Source organism: Neopsephotus bourkii, unplaced genomic scaffold (genome assembly GCF_033783945.1).
Source record: "Neopsephotus bourkii isolate Nb327-2 ecotype Australia unplaced genomic scaffold, CSIRO-AGI_Nbou_v1 NB_1508, whole genome shotgun sequence".
NCBI classification, from domain to species: domain Eukaryota; kingdom Metazoa; phylum Chordata; class Aves; order Psittaciformes; family Psittacidae; genus Neopsephotus; species Neopsephotus bourkii.
Window position 1 is genome coordinate 6,618,757 of NW_026901984.1, and position 16,728 is coordinate 6,635,484.

Below are 16,728 nucleotides of genomic sequence, written 5' to 3' on the forward strand. Positions count from 1 at the left end.
CCCTTCTATTTAGCTATTGGAACAGCAAACCATAGAGATTATTAGACATCTATTAAAATAAATACATTCAGAAGACCATTTGTCTAACCCAGCAAATGTAACTCTTAGTGAGCACAGGTGTATCCAGAAAGCAAACAGCCAGAGGGGACCAGAAAGTATTAATGTGCCAGCAGAGTTTGTAGATTGACATGCAACCTTTCTATCTTGAAGACAATTACCCTTTTCTCTGACTTCCATATTCGACTCTCCTAAGTTAAGGCAGCTACACCTTGCCTAGAGTCAGCTCAGTGTGGGTAAGATGCAATACTACTTTGACAAGGATCACGGTCCTGTCCCAGCAAAGGAAGAGAGGGGTGGGAAGGAGTTGTAACAAAAGTGCTGTTTCTGGAGAAATGGACTGCTTTCACCTCTTCCAGAACCAGCCACCAGCCCACAGTTCCTGGGATCTTGCCTGGTTGGAGCAGGATTGCTGTTGCCCAGGGTCTACAGCGGACTCTATTCTGCCTCTGCATAAAACCAGAAGTCAACCAGACTGTGAAGGCGCAGGTCAAGTTTTGTGGATGGCTTGACTTGTTGCTGATTTAACAAGCTTGGACATAAAGGTGTCCACAAGACTAGACCTGCTTCTGGTCTTCAAAAACTCCCAAACTGATCAAGATTAAAATCAAATGAACAAGGCCTCAAAACTTTACTTATCCTGCATCTTGCTTTACCAAAGTGACCACCCATGACAGTGTTGTTTTTAATAGTGACTGCTGCCGCACTTCTTAAAAACTTAGATAGAAGTCAGCGGTTGATGTCAGTTAAATCTTTAAGTTCTTACAAGTCAAAGAGAAAGAAAAGCCCCTGCTAACTATAATGAAAACTCTTTTGGCTCACCAGGTTCAAAGACCTGACATATGCCCTGATTATGGCTATCCTGATTGCAGAAACAGCATATGGAAAGCACAGCCGTTATACTTTTCTACAGCTTTTGCATAGTATTAACAAAGACAGAGCAACTTTTAGATTAATGCTGAAAATTTAGGTGTATCACTAAATATGCTCACAGACTCATGACAAGATACTCAGAAATTCACTTTCAGATTTTATATCTTCTCTTCAAATCTGTGACATCTCTAGAAACAAGCAACAAAACCCTAAAGGAAAGAACATGTTGATTTAGGCAGGAATACTACTGCACCATAGCTGAGTATTTTAAGGAGACCAGATTCACACAAGAACTGCTAAGTTGTTCAGGCTTTCTGTAAGTCAGCGGGCATTTTGCCCTTTTAACACACGTAAAATCAGACCTTCAGAACGGGTCAACTCATTTATGAGACTTATCTTGCTACACTTTCTTGACAAAATGTTACTTTGTGGGTGCTGCTGTTTCATTTGTGGTTATTACCTTGTAAAATTTTCCTCTTATTATTCTATATTAGACATTCAGTTCCTGTGTTAACCTTCTCCTTGTGCCTTTCATACAGATTTCACAATCCTTTATTTATTTTTTTTTCTTCACTTATTTTGCATCTGCAGTTGATTCTTAATCTGGGGTGAAAGTTGCAAATAGGATCCCAGTAAGTTGTTCTTTTAATGCAATGTATGTTTACCAGCCCTTTGTGAGTTCATAGATTATAATATCATAAGATGATGCAGATTTGCTTCTGTTGGCAGCAAATATATAGGAAGATTTATAAAACAAATACCTTTCCCATCTAATACACCACAAAAATAACATTATGCACATTCTCTGTCAAATAGGAAACAGAATCCATCAAGTTTGGGGATACAATCACTTTTCATCTCTAAATTTAACTGAGTGTTTTAAGGCATGCACCAGCTTTTTTGCAACAGCAGTTTAACAAAACAGCGTATAATCAAGCTAGGAGCAAATCAGCAATCCAAAGTAACAAGCACATGCAATCAAATTTAACACTGTTCAGGATGTATGATAATACATAGATTATATAGTAAATTTTCTTAACAGTTACTTTCTTTTAGCAGCACTTTCCCACGTTGGAAGTATAATATTTTGAAGAAATATATGATTGGGGAAACGTGGAAATGTTTACCAAAAGGGGAAAAGACCAAGCCCAAACCATAACTGATATTAACAATTATCTCTGTTATGATTGTAGGAAGGTACTATCATATCCTCTGTTCAAAGTACACATGCACAAGGAATTTCATATTTTAAACACGAAAATTGAGAGCAGAACAAAAAACCTCAAACACTGAAGGATTTCAAGATACAAGGCTGTCATTTAGATTTAAAATCTAGATCTTATGCAAATATCAACACCACAGAAGTCCTCTGTATCTTGACAACTTTGCTACCTAACATCTTGTCAAAACAGGAAAAAATGCATTCAAAAGTACTACAACTTCCTGTTCCTCATTTTCCACTTTCTCCTTCCTCACTTCTCCATACTCTTTATTTTATCCTATATAGTTGCAATCAAAAATCCAGTGTCCCGATTCTGAGAGAGAGAGAAATAAAAAGAACCTGTCAGTAAATCTTTCTTTGCTCCTCACAGGATGGGCTCTTCCCTATCCAGCCACCCTTTTAGGGCTTCCAGGATCACACCAAACTCCACACAGCTATTTGGAAAAGCCTCTTTCCCTGTTATCTCTATGTCCTCTCCCTCTCTCACCTATGCTTCAATGACTCAGCTACCCTTGTTCCCCCTAATTCTTTCTGTTGGCTCCAGCTTTCTCCAAATGCTCATATTCTCCATATGTTGAGGGAGCTACAACCTCCTTCCCTCAAGTCAGTACCACCAAGCTCAGCTCAGTACCTTCAACAGCCCAGTATTGCAAATAAATTAGTTAACAAGTTCATTCCCACCTCCAGTAGCTGCAGAACACTCAGCCTAACGAAGACCATATACATAGTGAAAGCAACTGTGTGCCCCAGGAACCAATCATTACCCATTTGCTATTTGATTCTTTCAAAAAAATCTTAAAAGAATCTCATGATCATTGACATATTTACATGCCACTGTTCTGTGGGAGAACAGCTCCCTGCTTCATAAAAATCAAAATATCACTTGTGCTCTGCATATTGTTATGTTCAATAAATCCTCTTCAAATGCAAAACCTGAAAATCTTTGGTTCTTCAGTCTTCGAAGATGCTACTGCACTGATGTATCCTTTCATTCTGATTTTCTAAGAGTGTTCATTAGATCTGATGCTAATTGTTACAATAAGGCTGAAAGTTCCTTTGCTTAGGAAATGATGCATTTTCATAATGCAGAAAGAATCAGTAGAAAAAAAATGCTGCTTCTTCAGTTTCTGAGCTATTCTTCTGTCTACAGAGCAATCTGGTCACTTTGAAGGCTCCTTGTGTCAATATTGTTCTACTTCAGTTTGCACATTCTCACGCTGTCTGTGCCTTAAGTTTCCTTGTTATGTGTATTTCTTGCTTAAAATACATACCTTTTTTTCCTTCTATCGAACAGTTCCATTGGGGGAAGACATACATGTAACTGCCACTGCCTAACCCTTGGTATATGGAGTAATTTTCTTAATCACCAATTTAGACTTGGCATTTCTTTGCTAGTAATTACTTTATTTATGAGTTTAAGTATGCAATTAGCTGGAATTGATCTGAAATTACCTAGTTCCATTAGGGTTAGTAACACAAGCAAATACATACATTATGAATAAAGTAATCGAGAAGGATTTTTGTACCTCTAGAGTAGATTTTAATTAAGAAATAGGTAGGCAAGTAATTCAGTGAGCAGCAATGGTGACAGAGTTTGTATTTTAGAAATTTGTATTTCAGTTCAATAGATGACCAAGGTGAACAAGTTCCAATCAAGGTTTATTTGAGCTCTGCTTGATGCAACTTCAATGAAACCTGAAATCAAAATCTGAACACAGCCTCTTCCACAGCCAGGTCTATTACAAGGCTTCACTGCTATGCCTAACCTCCCATCCCTGCACCCACAACTTCCTTAAATTCTACATTCTTTTTTCCCCTCACTATCAGTTGCCAAAGTTATGGGGTAATACATCCCGGTAATACAGCCTTTATCTCAAAAGCATATATAGCTAAATCATAGTTTCGAAATACATGTAGTCTGAGGGAACATTAAGGTTTTATGTAGATATTAGGATTCCCCAAGCAACTACATATTTGCTATTATTTCAGATTCCCAGCTCTCTTGACTCAAGACAAAAGTGACTTCCTTTCTTCTTTACAACCAAACAGGGCAGAAGTCATGTTTTCCAAGTGTTCAGTATTAAAAAATATAATACTTCTTTCCACCTCCAGGAACTGACTGCATTTTAAGTCTGCCAGATTCTAATTTCCACTAATATATGCAACTTCCATTCTCAGACTCAGCTTGTAGCATGTTTCAGTGATGCTGCTCTGCACAAAAGAAAAAGGTGCGTCCAGGTAATGTGATAATTGGATGCCAACTTCAGCTGCTAAAGGTGTTATGCCAAGATCTTTTCTCAGATTGTCTCTTGTTTCTCTTGAGTTGCAACCCCCAATCTGCGGAGAACATGCAGTTGACTCATTTGTTACATGAGCATTGAACAGGGAAAGTAACAACAGTCAACGTCCTTAAAATCCACTGCCCTCTCAGAATTTCATCATGCCGGTTTCCTCACTAGAGATAAAATTAATCTCTGAGCAATGGCACTATACAATACATGCACATCACCTTCCTCCTCCTTGTAGACTTGACATTGTACGTGTGGGACATAAGGACCATAATGACTATAAAACCTGATCACAGACCATACAACTGCGCACATACCAGCCTACTGCAACTAAATTTCTGTTCTCACTCCAAATTCACCTTCTCTTGAAACCCCTCTGTTTAAAGTTTCCTGTCCAGCTGGCCAACATAGAACACATGGACAAAAGTCACAATCATTATTAAAAGAATGTATATTATGAGACAGTAACAGATTAACAGCCTCCACTGGCTCATGCTACAGCCACCAAGTATATGGATGTCTTATTCAGATTTTGACTTCTCCCTATTTAATACGCTATAATCCTAAGTAACTGAAAGGATAATAACTGGTATTTTTTAGAACAGCTTACTAAGCTTCAGCAATTTTAATTAACAGTTTCCACTCTGGAGCAGAGAGTTACCTTACTATTAAGTTAAACGCTTTTGTGCTGCATTGTCAGACCATGTGACACATGCACCTTAAACACTAAACCTAACTTCTGCAAATGATAGTTTGAAAGTTGCAGGACCCATTAGAGTAAACCCAAACTTTTTTTGAACACTTGCTGTACTTTTAAAAACTCCAACCTTAAATATGAACTGCTGAAATTATAGAAGAGACTATCTCTAAAAGGAAACCGTTTTATATATAAAAAAAAATAAAAAAATTACTGTTCGAGAAACCAACCAACCAACAAATAATTGGCTGGTGAGTTTTTAAAAAGTGCCTTTAAATATAATGCTGCAGAAAGAATGATCCTTTAACACAAAAGCATTATTCATCTTGAAGACATTACTGGCTAGTTACCCCTGGCACAGCATTATGGTTTTATTCAGCAAAGATTTATCAAAAGATTTATGAAAGGTGTTTGAATTGCGTCTGATTTCATGAATGACAGCCTGTATTTTGACACAACACTGAACTAAATGAAATGAACAGAGTCCTGCATCACTAAACCCTAATGTGATGAGGCTTTAACCCGAGACTACACCTGTACAGTAAACAGATCATAAATACACAGTTTCTGGCACACAGCAGACACTGCATTTTCTCAATAGTGGCAGATGAGATTTACAGGGTATGTACTTCCCTGACCAAGATTTTATAATCACACTTCTTTTTCAGTAGGTAGCAAGTGTCAAGGGACATCTGAGAAGTGTTCAGGCATGCTCCCAGTCAACCTTCTATCAAAAAAGCAAAATGGAAGAATTGGAAAATGCAGAGGACAAAACAGAAGCTTCTGGAGATATCCTTCTGCTCATGCGACCGAGGAAGGAGGTTGTGGATACCGCCCATTTGAAAAGGATTCTATTCTGAGCAATAGTGAAATCTCAGGTGTTTTCAGATAGGTACAGTTCCTCGATGTAACTCAACCATGGACTTGATACTTTGAAGCTATGAATATATATTTGGATAAATGCTTCTCCACTGTAAGCGGGACACTGCTCACAGATTACAAATGTGGCTCTGCAGGTTTTTCAATTCCTGCCACTTCCCTCGCTCTCTCATTGCTCTTTGTCCACGGCTTTACAGAGACCACTGGATACCAGTGAAGTTGAAAAACAGTGTCTTCTATTATACTGCTGCCAAAATTTTCATAGCAAGTAAAATTAAAAAGAAAAATACTTCTCAGAGAAGATGCCACTGTACCTGCAAAAAGAATCAGCTAAAAACATATATGCAATGATAGAACACAGATAAGGCTGTATCAGACATCCTGGTTCTGTTGAATGAAATGGGATTACGGGTTGGCATTGCTTTGAGGTGATTTGTTATTCACTATGTAGATCGCTAAGGTATTTTCTGCTCAATTTACTTTGTACTGAAGATTTGTTCCCTACTTGTTTCCTGTAATTCTCTCTCCCAAAGCAATGTTATCAAGTGGATGTTACTTAGGAATGCAGGTCTATTATAACAACTTTACCAAACTGATAATCAATGGTAGGAATATTTTTTCCTTCTAATTTCCTTGAAAACATTATGTTCTATAGCCAGAACTCCATACTATGTGATTTACCAGCATGATTTTCAATTAATCTGCAGCTGTGGCATCAGAGCACAGTGACAAAACAGGAAAACCCAAACCTGTCCCCTAACCAGTAACAAACTCCACAACCTAAGCAGAAAGAAGCGGTTTAGTATTTATAACCTAACTACTGCACTTTAGGACTAAACAACAACTAAATAAATATTTGAGAAGCACTATAACTGACAAAGGGTTTAATACAAAGGGGGGCAAGGCAAAGCTGTTCCTTCTGTTGCTCCTCCTTTATGGCTGAATTGACAACTTTAAAAACAAATAAAAATATATTTGAAACCAAGATTCCCTTCTTAATGTCAAATGAAGTATTTTAATACAGGAACTGGCATGTAAACAGGTAATTCCTCCTTATTAGCTAGAAGTTGCTCTGAAACCAAAGTAAAACTGTACCAAACTACTCACTGATACTCAATGTAAGAATCTGAAAACACCTAACTGCATGTACACAGAAAATATTTTTTTCCCCTTTAACCCCCTTGAAATTCCTTTTCTTCATTAATCTGAAGTCTATGGAATGAGAAGTGATACATCTGATGACCTAAATTCCATTTCCATGATGAGAAGAAATACTAACACAATGTGGGAAAGGATAAGATAGCTGTAGGGCAACTAGGATATAAACTGCTCTGTAGATCCTGTTACTGGTGATGTGCAAGGCTTAAACTCACAGACTGATTCCCAGAGCTGGTTAGGTGGTTGGGACAGCTTGCAGCAGAAAGCTGTGAACCCTCTATATAGGACTCATCACAACATTAGAATTGGAGTTCCACATTGTCATTTTTATGTAGTCTAATTCCAACCTAAGGATGCTGAGTTAATTTTCTACAATTTTTTTTAGCATGTTAAAGTAGTAGAAGGCTCCAGTGTTTTGAAATGGGTGAAGAGAACAACTTACTATTAAAAATATACCTCTCAATGTTTAATAAAAATTAAAAAAAAAAAACAAAAGGCATTTCTTTCAGGTATCATCTGAATACTGAGTACCAAGTGCAAGGTCCTGCACCTGGGTCAGGGAAATCCCAGGCACAGGTACAGGCTGGGTGGAGACTGGATTGAGAGCAGCCCTGTGGAGAAGGACTTGGGGGTGTTGGCTGATGAGAAACTGAACATGAGCTGGCTTCAGTGTGTGCTCAAAGCCCAGAAAGCCAACCGTATCCTGGGCTGCATCAAAAGGAGCGTGACCAGCAGGTTGAAGGAGGTGATCCTGCCCCTCTGCTCCTGTGAGACCCACCTGGAGTATTGTGTCCAGCTCTGGGGTCTCCAGAGATGGTCCAGAGGTGGGCCACAAAGATGCTCCAAGGGCTCGAGCACCTCTCCTGTGAAGACACTGCAAGAGTTGAGCTTGTTCAGACTGGAGAAGAGAAGGCTTTGGGACAACCTTACAGCAGCTTTTCAATACTTAATGTATAAGAAAGATGGGGACAAAGTTTTTAGTAGGGCCTGTAGTGACAGGACAAGAGGAAATGGTTTTAAACTGAGAGTAGATTCAGACTAGATATAAGGAAGAAATACTTTACTGTGAGGGCCGTAAGACACTGGCACAGGTCGCACAGAGAGTTGGAAGATGCCCCATCCCTGGCAACATTCAAGGTCAGGTTGGATGGGCCTCTGAGCAACCTGATCTAGTGGAAGATGTCCCTGCCCATGGCAGGGGGATTGGATTAGGTGATCTTTGGAGATTCCTTCTGATCCTAACCATTCTGTAATTCTGTTATAAATTACTTCATAACCACCAAGAAAGAAAATCTGTAAAAGCTTGAAAACGGTTGAAGAACAGTTTATCTGCAAAAGCAGACACAGAAAACCACTGCCAGTTTGTGATGTCACACGGCTGCAATAAAGTAGACTTAATTATTCTCAAAAGAAGAAAATCACTCTACAGGAAACCGATGTCTACCTTTTCTCACATGGCCAATTTTCCAAACATCAGAAAATTAGCTCACTATGAAAATATCTTTACCTTGAAATAATGACTTCTAAAAGTACCAGTCATATCCAGTACTTCTTTATATATGAAAACAAATACTTACAGTGTTGTGAGGATGATGTATTTTGGCTCAATTCATGTATCCTTTGTAGCTTTGTGATCCTTTTGCAAGGAACAACGAAACAGCTAAGTAATGAGAATAAAAGAAAGCCTAAGCTGCACCAGCATAAAAAACATGCAGCAAATCAAGTATGTGGGTATTTGGAAGCAGTACTAAGTAGCCCATGCAACACCTTTCTCCATCCTTGATGCAAAAATCTCAACATAAAATAAAAAAGGAGTACCTTGCACCTACTGAGCAGTTCCTGTTCCCACAGACCACTGGCTCCCTTGCTGGCAAGGCAGAGCCATCTGACAGCAAAGCAGCACGCTCTCCTGGAGCAAAGTGACGTCTCTGCCCCACAGTGGAGGCAGCAGAGAGAGGGCAGGGCAGAGGCAAAGAGCCAGTGGCTGGTGCAGCTTTCCAGCAGCACCCGCACACCAGACTTCTGCCTACCACATAAACGAGATGGAAGTTCAGATGGGTTGGGCTTCCACCTGACTTTCCTAATGAGAAGGATTCTCCAAACTGTAGGCAATACTCACACATCTGGCACTAAGAACAGGAAGCAGTGAGACACTGAAGTGCTGGGACTAACCTGCTTCCCTTGTGCAATGCAAACAAGGAGAAGAGGAGACCAAGACCATGTGAGCACCACAAGCAACAAATCTAGTTACCTCCCCCTCCCTGCACAAAAGACAGCCCCCCAAAAAAACAACAGTGCAATCAATTTAGTATGGGATATTTTGGTCTGGGGTGGCAGAAAAAGGTGGTTTTGCTTCTCCTTCCCCCTTAGGTCCCGAGTAGAGATCTGATCTCACCACAGGCACCTCATAAGATAGAGCAAGAAGAAAGAGAGAGAAATAGCCCAGCCAAGTTGTGAGAAAGCCACCAGCCCAGTGACAAGAGAATGAATACCAATTTTCCTTGTAAATCTTCCTTTCAGACACTGTTTAACCTCCAGGGCAGCAAAAGCTCAGGCCAAGTGCAGCAGAGGTGAAGTAGCAAACACTGGTAAGGCCACCTGGGTACTCCTCTCATCCCTCCAGCATGCTACTCTGCAAAGAAAGACTGGACTCTGGGAGTAAATGCTGCCTTACCCCACTAAAGCCAGGTATGCTTGAAATGGAGAAAGACAGCATTATTAGTAATTAGCAGCAGTGCTTGACATCAGACATCCCTCAGTGCATCCCTCCTCTCCTTCAGCAAATTAAGGACCAGGTGGGAGGAGGAAGGAAAGTGGAGGAGTACCACATCTCTCCAGAAACACAACGTTAATTCTCACCTTCAGCATTTTTCCTGAGCCACATCACAGGTCAATGAAATAGTTTTTCCCTGCTGCTAGCAAGCACTTGGACAGAAGCCATGACCAGAAACATGAGGTAACTCTTCCCTCTGAAAAGGAGTTGCCTTGACTCTTCTAACAGCACTCTCCCTCCGCACAGAAACCCAACTTGCAAATACCCATATTTCTTATTAACACCTGCCATCATGAATTTCACAGACCCTTCTCTTTGGTCAGCACCCCTACCGTGGCACCCAGGGGTCGGTGCAGCCTGTGGCAGTACAGCTTTTGGTAACAGACAGCTTCATTGGTGGTGCTGCACTGGTTGAACCACCCAAGCATTGGTGGGAAGAACCTCAGGCAAACCTGGCCTGGAGAAGGCCATCAGGGAAGCTGGAGGGCAGCCTGACAACCACCTGCACATGCTGGAGGGACATCGGGCAGCTTTGGACTTATCATAAGTGCTGAAGAAGTGCCCTTACGCCCCACACTCTCCCCAGTGCATAACCCATTGCAACAGCGAGCTTGTTAAACCCTTCAAGTCCTGCATTAAGCCACTCTTCAGAAGTGACGCAAACTTTGACTGCTTATCCTTTCACCACTCTATCTCCTTTCAAATCTTTTATCTCAGGGTCCTCATTTTAATTTCAGCAATATTAACAAGAAACCCTAGTCTTCCTTTTCCTAACTCTTTCCTGCTCTCTCTGGGAAGCTCAGAAGAGTCCTCACAGTGCCTTCCATGCCCTGTCTTCACGCAGGATGAGTTTCAGCTCCACGCATCCAACACTCAGAACTAATGCCAACTGGCTGTGTAACCATATAAAGCTGCTGGACTTGCCACGATTGAGCTGCATCGCAAGGCGTTCCCATGGTGACCTTCAGGGCCCAGAACCAGAGGCAATCCTCAGGCTGTGCATCCCAAGGAAATCCTTAAGCTTTCTTCAAAGGCAGACAAGATTCTCCTGTCTGATGAGATGTGTACAACCTTCACAGAGCTGAGGACAGGTTTACTTCTCCAATGGTTCACCCTTGCCACTTGTGTGAAGCTGGGGACAAAGATACTCTCCCTCAGACCCTGAAACCAGTGGGTCTTAAAGCATGAGGTCTTCAGGTCTAATGTCCACAGCTCACCAGTTTTTCAGCAGCAGCACTTATTTTATCTGATAGAGTTCCAGTTTGCAAAGAGTTCAGAGTAGACACAGACCTCACATTTACCACCCCTCCCTCTCAGACTGCTGAGGACAGCACTCTTTGAAGGCTTTTAATAACTTTATTTGCAAATCACATCCTTTTCACAGAAGAGAGCTCATTTCTTTCACTGAGGCACCATGATGAAAGCAAGTGTTGCTAAGAGCTTTCAGGATGCTGCCAGTCTCACAGACACCACCACTACCAAAGCTGTGTTCCCTCTGCTGCAGGGTGGCACTGACAGCCCAGAATCTGAGCAGCAAAGCTGCTTCTCCCTCAAGGAAGCTATGGAAATTCCAGGCTTGCAAGATAGCTATGCTGCCTGCTTTGATTTGTTTCACGTTTAACATGACTTAAATGCCAATAACTAAGGACTAAATCCCTAATCCAAACTTCTAATTCTGCAAATAAGCAAATGATCACCGATTCGCTGTCCCACTCTGGCTGAAAGGCAATCCTTTGCCCCTCTTAAGTAACAGTTTTCTTGACATTCCAGTGGTGGTCATGTAAATGCCTCATCAAAGAAGCAAATTACTGACTTGCAAATATTATTAACTGGGGTTTAAATTAATAATGCAAAGTCTCTATATGTATAAAGGAAAATAAATAATGTGCCTGTCTGGACAAAAGTAATAGTGTTATTTAGCTGGGTTACAAATATAAGTTTTTATTCGGTAAGTAAATTAATTTGTTATTTATATTGTGTCTGAGTAGTTCCTTTAACCACATCTTTTGTGGATCATTTCAAAAGCAGAATTTCATGTTTATTGCTACTTTTATCACACAAGTTTGTGCTGGTACTTTACATACGACAGAAAACATTACCCTTTGAAGAGCAAAAGGGATTGTTAAGTAAAAGCTACCAACCAAAAAAAGCCTATGCAGCTACTGCTGTCAACTTTGAAAGATTATTTTTATCTTAAGGCAGTATGACAGTAACACACCCAGTCATAATTTAAACCACAAAGTGATGAAAAATTCACCCTGCCCCTATCTAAAGTTGTGCTAGTAAGGGAGATGCTCAGTAAGCTCCTACTATTTTGTAGCTTCTGCAATATGTAGCCTTTAGTGCAGAGCTATCATCATACATTTCACTCAAGTGGAATAAAAGGGGAAAAAAACAACCCCACAAAAAAACTTCAAACGCCAAACCCAAGTTAACAGAACAAACTTAGTTTAGTTTACCCTGTAGAGGAATTTTAGCTTATTGAATTCTGCTCACTGAATGATGATTCACCTAGAGAATGAAAAACTCTGAGTGGGCTTTATCCTTAGTTGTGTAAACTACATTCCTAAATGTACTAAGTATTTAAGAGCTCACAAAAGACAAAAGAGGTGATGTCTACACTAAAAAAAAAAAAAGTTTCCAAGTCACTTGATCTTCAAACTTAAGTGAAATTTTCAACTTTGGGAAGACTGTTCTCTTAAAAACAAAACCGGAACAAACCACAAAAGTAAATGGTTTGCAAGTACAACTACCATAAGTTTTGTTTTGAATGAGCAACATGAACTGCAGAGAAAAAAAATAATCCAGGCTTTGGACAAAGTCCTTAGACTAAATTTGCCTTTCCCTATCAGATGTGGAAAACTGTGCACTACCTTCATGATTAAAGGTACTGATGTAACAGATAGAAGAATGTGAACATTGGTCTCTGAAGGACCACACTGAAGTCTTAAAGCTCCCCATCACACCCTACTCAGTGCGGTTCATATGCACAGAAGATACAGGGCATGAACCCTTGGCATGTATCTTCAAGAAGTACACAGCAACCTACATCCTTCATATTTAATACCAAATAGTCACAATGAAGAGCTATTCTGTCCTAAAATAAAAAAGACAACTGCATGAAGAAATAAAAACTTGTGTGTGCCAAACTTCAGTTAAACTCCTTCCTTCCTTGCCAATTTAAGAAAAACTGTATGGTCTCCATCAGAAGGGAGATGGTCCTACAGACACTGGCAGTACAGGCAGGAAAAGTCTGACAGCTGAACTGATCCAGCCCAAAATTCCCCCTGAGCGCTGACAGCTCTTCAGCCTGGCTGTGCAAAAGGCTGACAGCATCCACAGCTAACAGCTGTCAACAGAGCAACAGAATAATTGGCCTGGGACACAACCACCTGCTGTTACTTCCCCTGATCCTGATGATAGGGGTCCCCCTGATGATGAGAGGGAAAGTAAGGGAGGATCAACACAACACAAAGCTGGACTAATAGGGTTGTTCTTCAGAACTAGCCTAGAGCAACGTTCAAATCCATATCTCAAACAGTAAAACAAAATTGACCTTCACAAGGCCCATCTCTGCTACCCAAATCAGCATACTTCTTTTAGCTTTTTCTCTCCCTTTCTGAAAACCCATCTTCAGGTATTACCACAAACACTGTGTATCCCAGTTTCATTCACTATAATTGTGATCTATACTGACAGGGTTTCTTTCCTTGCGAGGTGTTTTGAAGATTACAGTCACAAGACAGCCTGCTACTTCAGCACAGAGAACCAATGGATATTTTGCAAGCAAAACAATATAAACTCTTCAGGGCAAAACTGGAAAGAGAGCACTGTATAGGAAATATGAGGTGGCCACATGGAAAACGAGGCTTCAAGTTGCTTCAATTATTACCACTGCCTCTGCTCCTCAATGATTTAGGCAGAAGTCTTGTCCCCTTCATGCAAAGAATAGTAATCTTTTCTCATATACATGTATGACACTACACAAAACATACACTATGGTAGTTTCTTTAACAGGAAGGAAATGGCATAATGGTGTGTAAAGCTGTTACAGGTATTTAACTAGAGAATTCTGTGGGAAAAGTTCTCTTTAAGGAGTTTCTTCTGTACTCTGAATATCCAAAACTTGCATAAAGCAACAAAAATTTTGGACATGCAAAACCTGACAGCTTTGCCCTTAGAGAAAAGATTTTAAAAATTAAAAAGTTTTAGAAGAAAGCCAAGTATCTCACTCCAAGAAGTACACTTAACTTTTTCTTGATGAAAATGGGAGTCATCCGAGAATGGACATAATTTTCCCTCTGACCAACACAGTGAAATAAAACATGAGAAATACTTACAATTCATAAGGCAAGTTCTTTCTGCATCTGCTTTAGGCTATTTTGGCTGTAGCATTTATGTACTCTACTTATTTTGTGCATTAAATACCATAAATATCCCTGTTGATTTGTGATCTATTTGTGGGTTTCAACATACAGCTGTATTTCATTTGGTTGAGAGGACATTCTGCAAGTAGGACTTGTACACCAATACATTTCATGGAAAATCACTATTATTTATGGATAAACCAGCGATGCTAACAGCTTTCCTCTATGCCATAGTTCAATTTTATGTTTGTGTACCTATACCTAAGCCTACCGCTATAGGAGAGAGGAAGAACATTTATGTATGATTCACTTTGAAAACAAGTCAACAAGCCTTTAGATTCATGTGGAAGGAATTTTGCACTCCCTTTGCAACACACAAAATACCTTTGCAGGCAAAAAAACAGCCATTTCTTCAGAGACAACAGACTTTTCTAAAAGACAATACAAGAATTAGTAAAAATATTCTCTCTCCTTATCAGTAGGCCCCCTCCCCAAATTAGCTTAATCTTCTGTACATACAGAACAACATTAAGTATTTCTCCATTTGCACATGCCTTTGGGGTTCTATTGAGAGTTGCCATCTGCACAAGGTATTTTGTTTGGCTCACATGCACAAAATATGTTCTGTTTAGCACATCAGAAAGAAAAGAAGAGTTAGTGCTGAAGAATAAGGTACATCTCATAAGAAGACAATCATGCAAGTTACATCCACCTACCTGTACTAGTGCGATATGTGCCTGTGTGTGCTGGTTGCAGAGGATCCCCCTGACTCTGGCTGAGACTCCTCATAGGGGGCTTCTGATAAACTCTGTCTTCGTAAATAGGATCTATATGGTGTTCTGGAGACTGCAGTGCCCTTAACTCGGAGCCAAGGTGGCTGTGCTGGCTGCTGTAAGATGCCCGAGACCCAGCTGCAAATAGATTTATAAGAGACAATTAAGAGAGAGAAAAATAAACTGACAAATACAGGATCTGACTTTACTGAAAGCTTACTTGAAAGTAGCACATAAAAACAAAAGAAAAACCCAAACAAAACACAGAAATAAACATTTTCAACATAAAAATAGGAACAGCGTGTAAGAGCAGCAACAGCTCCAGTTAATCACTTTAGTTGCATCATCCAGTTGTCTGCATTTACTTCAAAACCTCACTTCTTCCAAGGAAAACTATGTATTTTGGTGAGATAGATATCATTATCTCTTCTTAATCAGCGAACAAAACCTGCCAACCTTCTCAAAAGCTGTGCAAGTACAGGAATGCCCTAGACCAAAGGGGTCCACAGAAGAACCAGAAATGGGGGACAAGTAAGGAGCAGCAGTCAGAACTAGTTTCACATGTCACACCCTATCTTTACACCTATAAATGAAGTAATTTAAAGGCAATGAACAGATGTAGTTTTAAGAAGGCCGATCTTTTTGCTGTCTCACTAAAATATGACAAGATGGATGTGCCTTATCAGCATTTTGCCCTCAACAGTTAAAAAAAAAGAATAAATCATATTGGTAAGACTTTCTACAACTTAAATATCTTCTGAGAATGAAAATCTGTTTTAAGGATACAGCCTTTCATCAATATAAAAAAGAAGATCAACTGGGATTGTATTAAAAAAACCTTATTCTACTAATAAAAATACTATTTTCTATCATGCTATTAAAAAAAGACTTGTATATTTCCAGATGGGTTTACTTTCACCACTTGAATCTCTTTGTCATTCAGATCTGTGCTCCATTAGCAAGATTCCTAAGGAGAATCACAGGGAAGCCATATAAACATCACACATTATGAGGGCAGGAATCAAGCCAGTATGCAAGCAACACATGGCGACGGTTAGATCTATACCACAAAGTGATCACATGCTATTTATCTGTTTTGAAAGGAAAACAATCAAAGACAGAACTGCTAATACGTCTGTGAGGTTAAAATCCTGGATGTGGGCAGTGTTCTACTAACTTCACTTGTACTGCTCAGACCACCAGAGCAGCCATTCCTGCTAAAAATCCCTACCACATTCATTGCGTCAGGAGTGGCTCTGTTGCACAAAACAAACACTAGTTATTTTTAAAATGCAAACCACACATACAAAGTAATGTGTGATGGCAACATGAGAGAAATGAGACAGATACACAAGCACAATGTTACTGAGCTTTAACACAAATTGTCTGGAGAAAACATAATTTATTCCATTTCCTTCTTTCTGATCAGCTTATGTCATATACGTGTTTTCTTCCGAATTTTTCAGCACGCATGCTTTGCGTGGAACACCTTATTTGCATATTTTTCCCTTCAAACATGTTTCAGATTGACTTCCATTAGCACAACACTGAAAGTAATTCTCTTGCTCCCAGTACTAGAAAGTCTGCCAAGAATCTCAAAGATATATTTTACCTCTAACTACTGCAATTACCCAGGAAGTT

At 39.8% G+C, this 16,728-nt stretch overlaps 1 protein-coding gene across 5 annotated transcripts in view; it reads right to left on the reverse strand.

The window, feature by feature from the left end:
- Positions 1-16,728, reverse strand: part of CTNND2 (catenin delta 2) — a 650,408-nt gene that overhangs the window by 236,201 nt on the left and 397,479 nt on the right. For all 5 annotated transcript variants that reach the window (XM_061369698.1, XM_061369700.1, XM_061369699.1 and 2 more), the window contains exon 8: positions 15,031-15,225. In XM_061369698.1, coding sequence (XP_061225682.1) covers positions 15,031-15,225 — 195 coding nt within the window. The remainder of the gene's footprint in view (positions 1-15,030; positions 15,226-16,728) is intronic.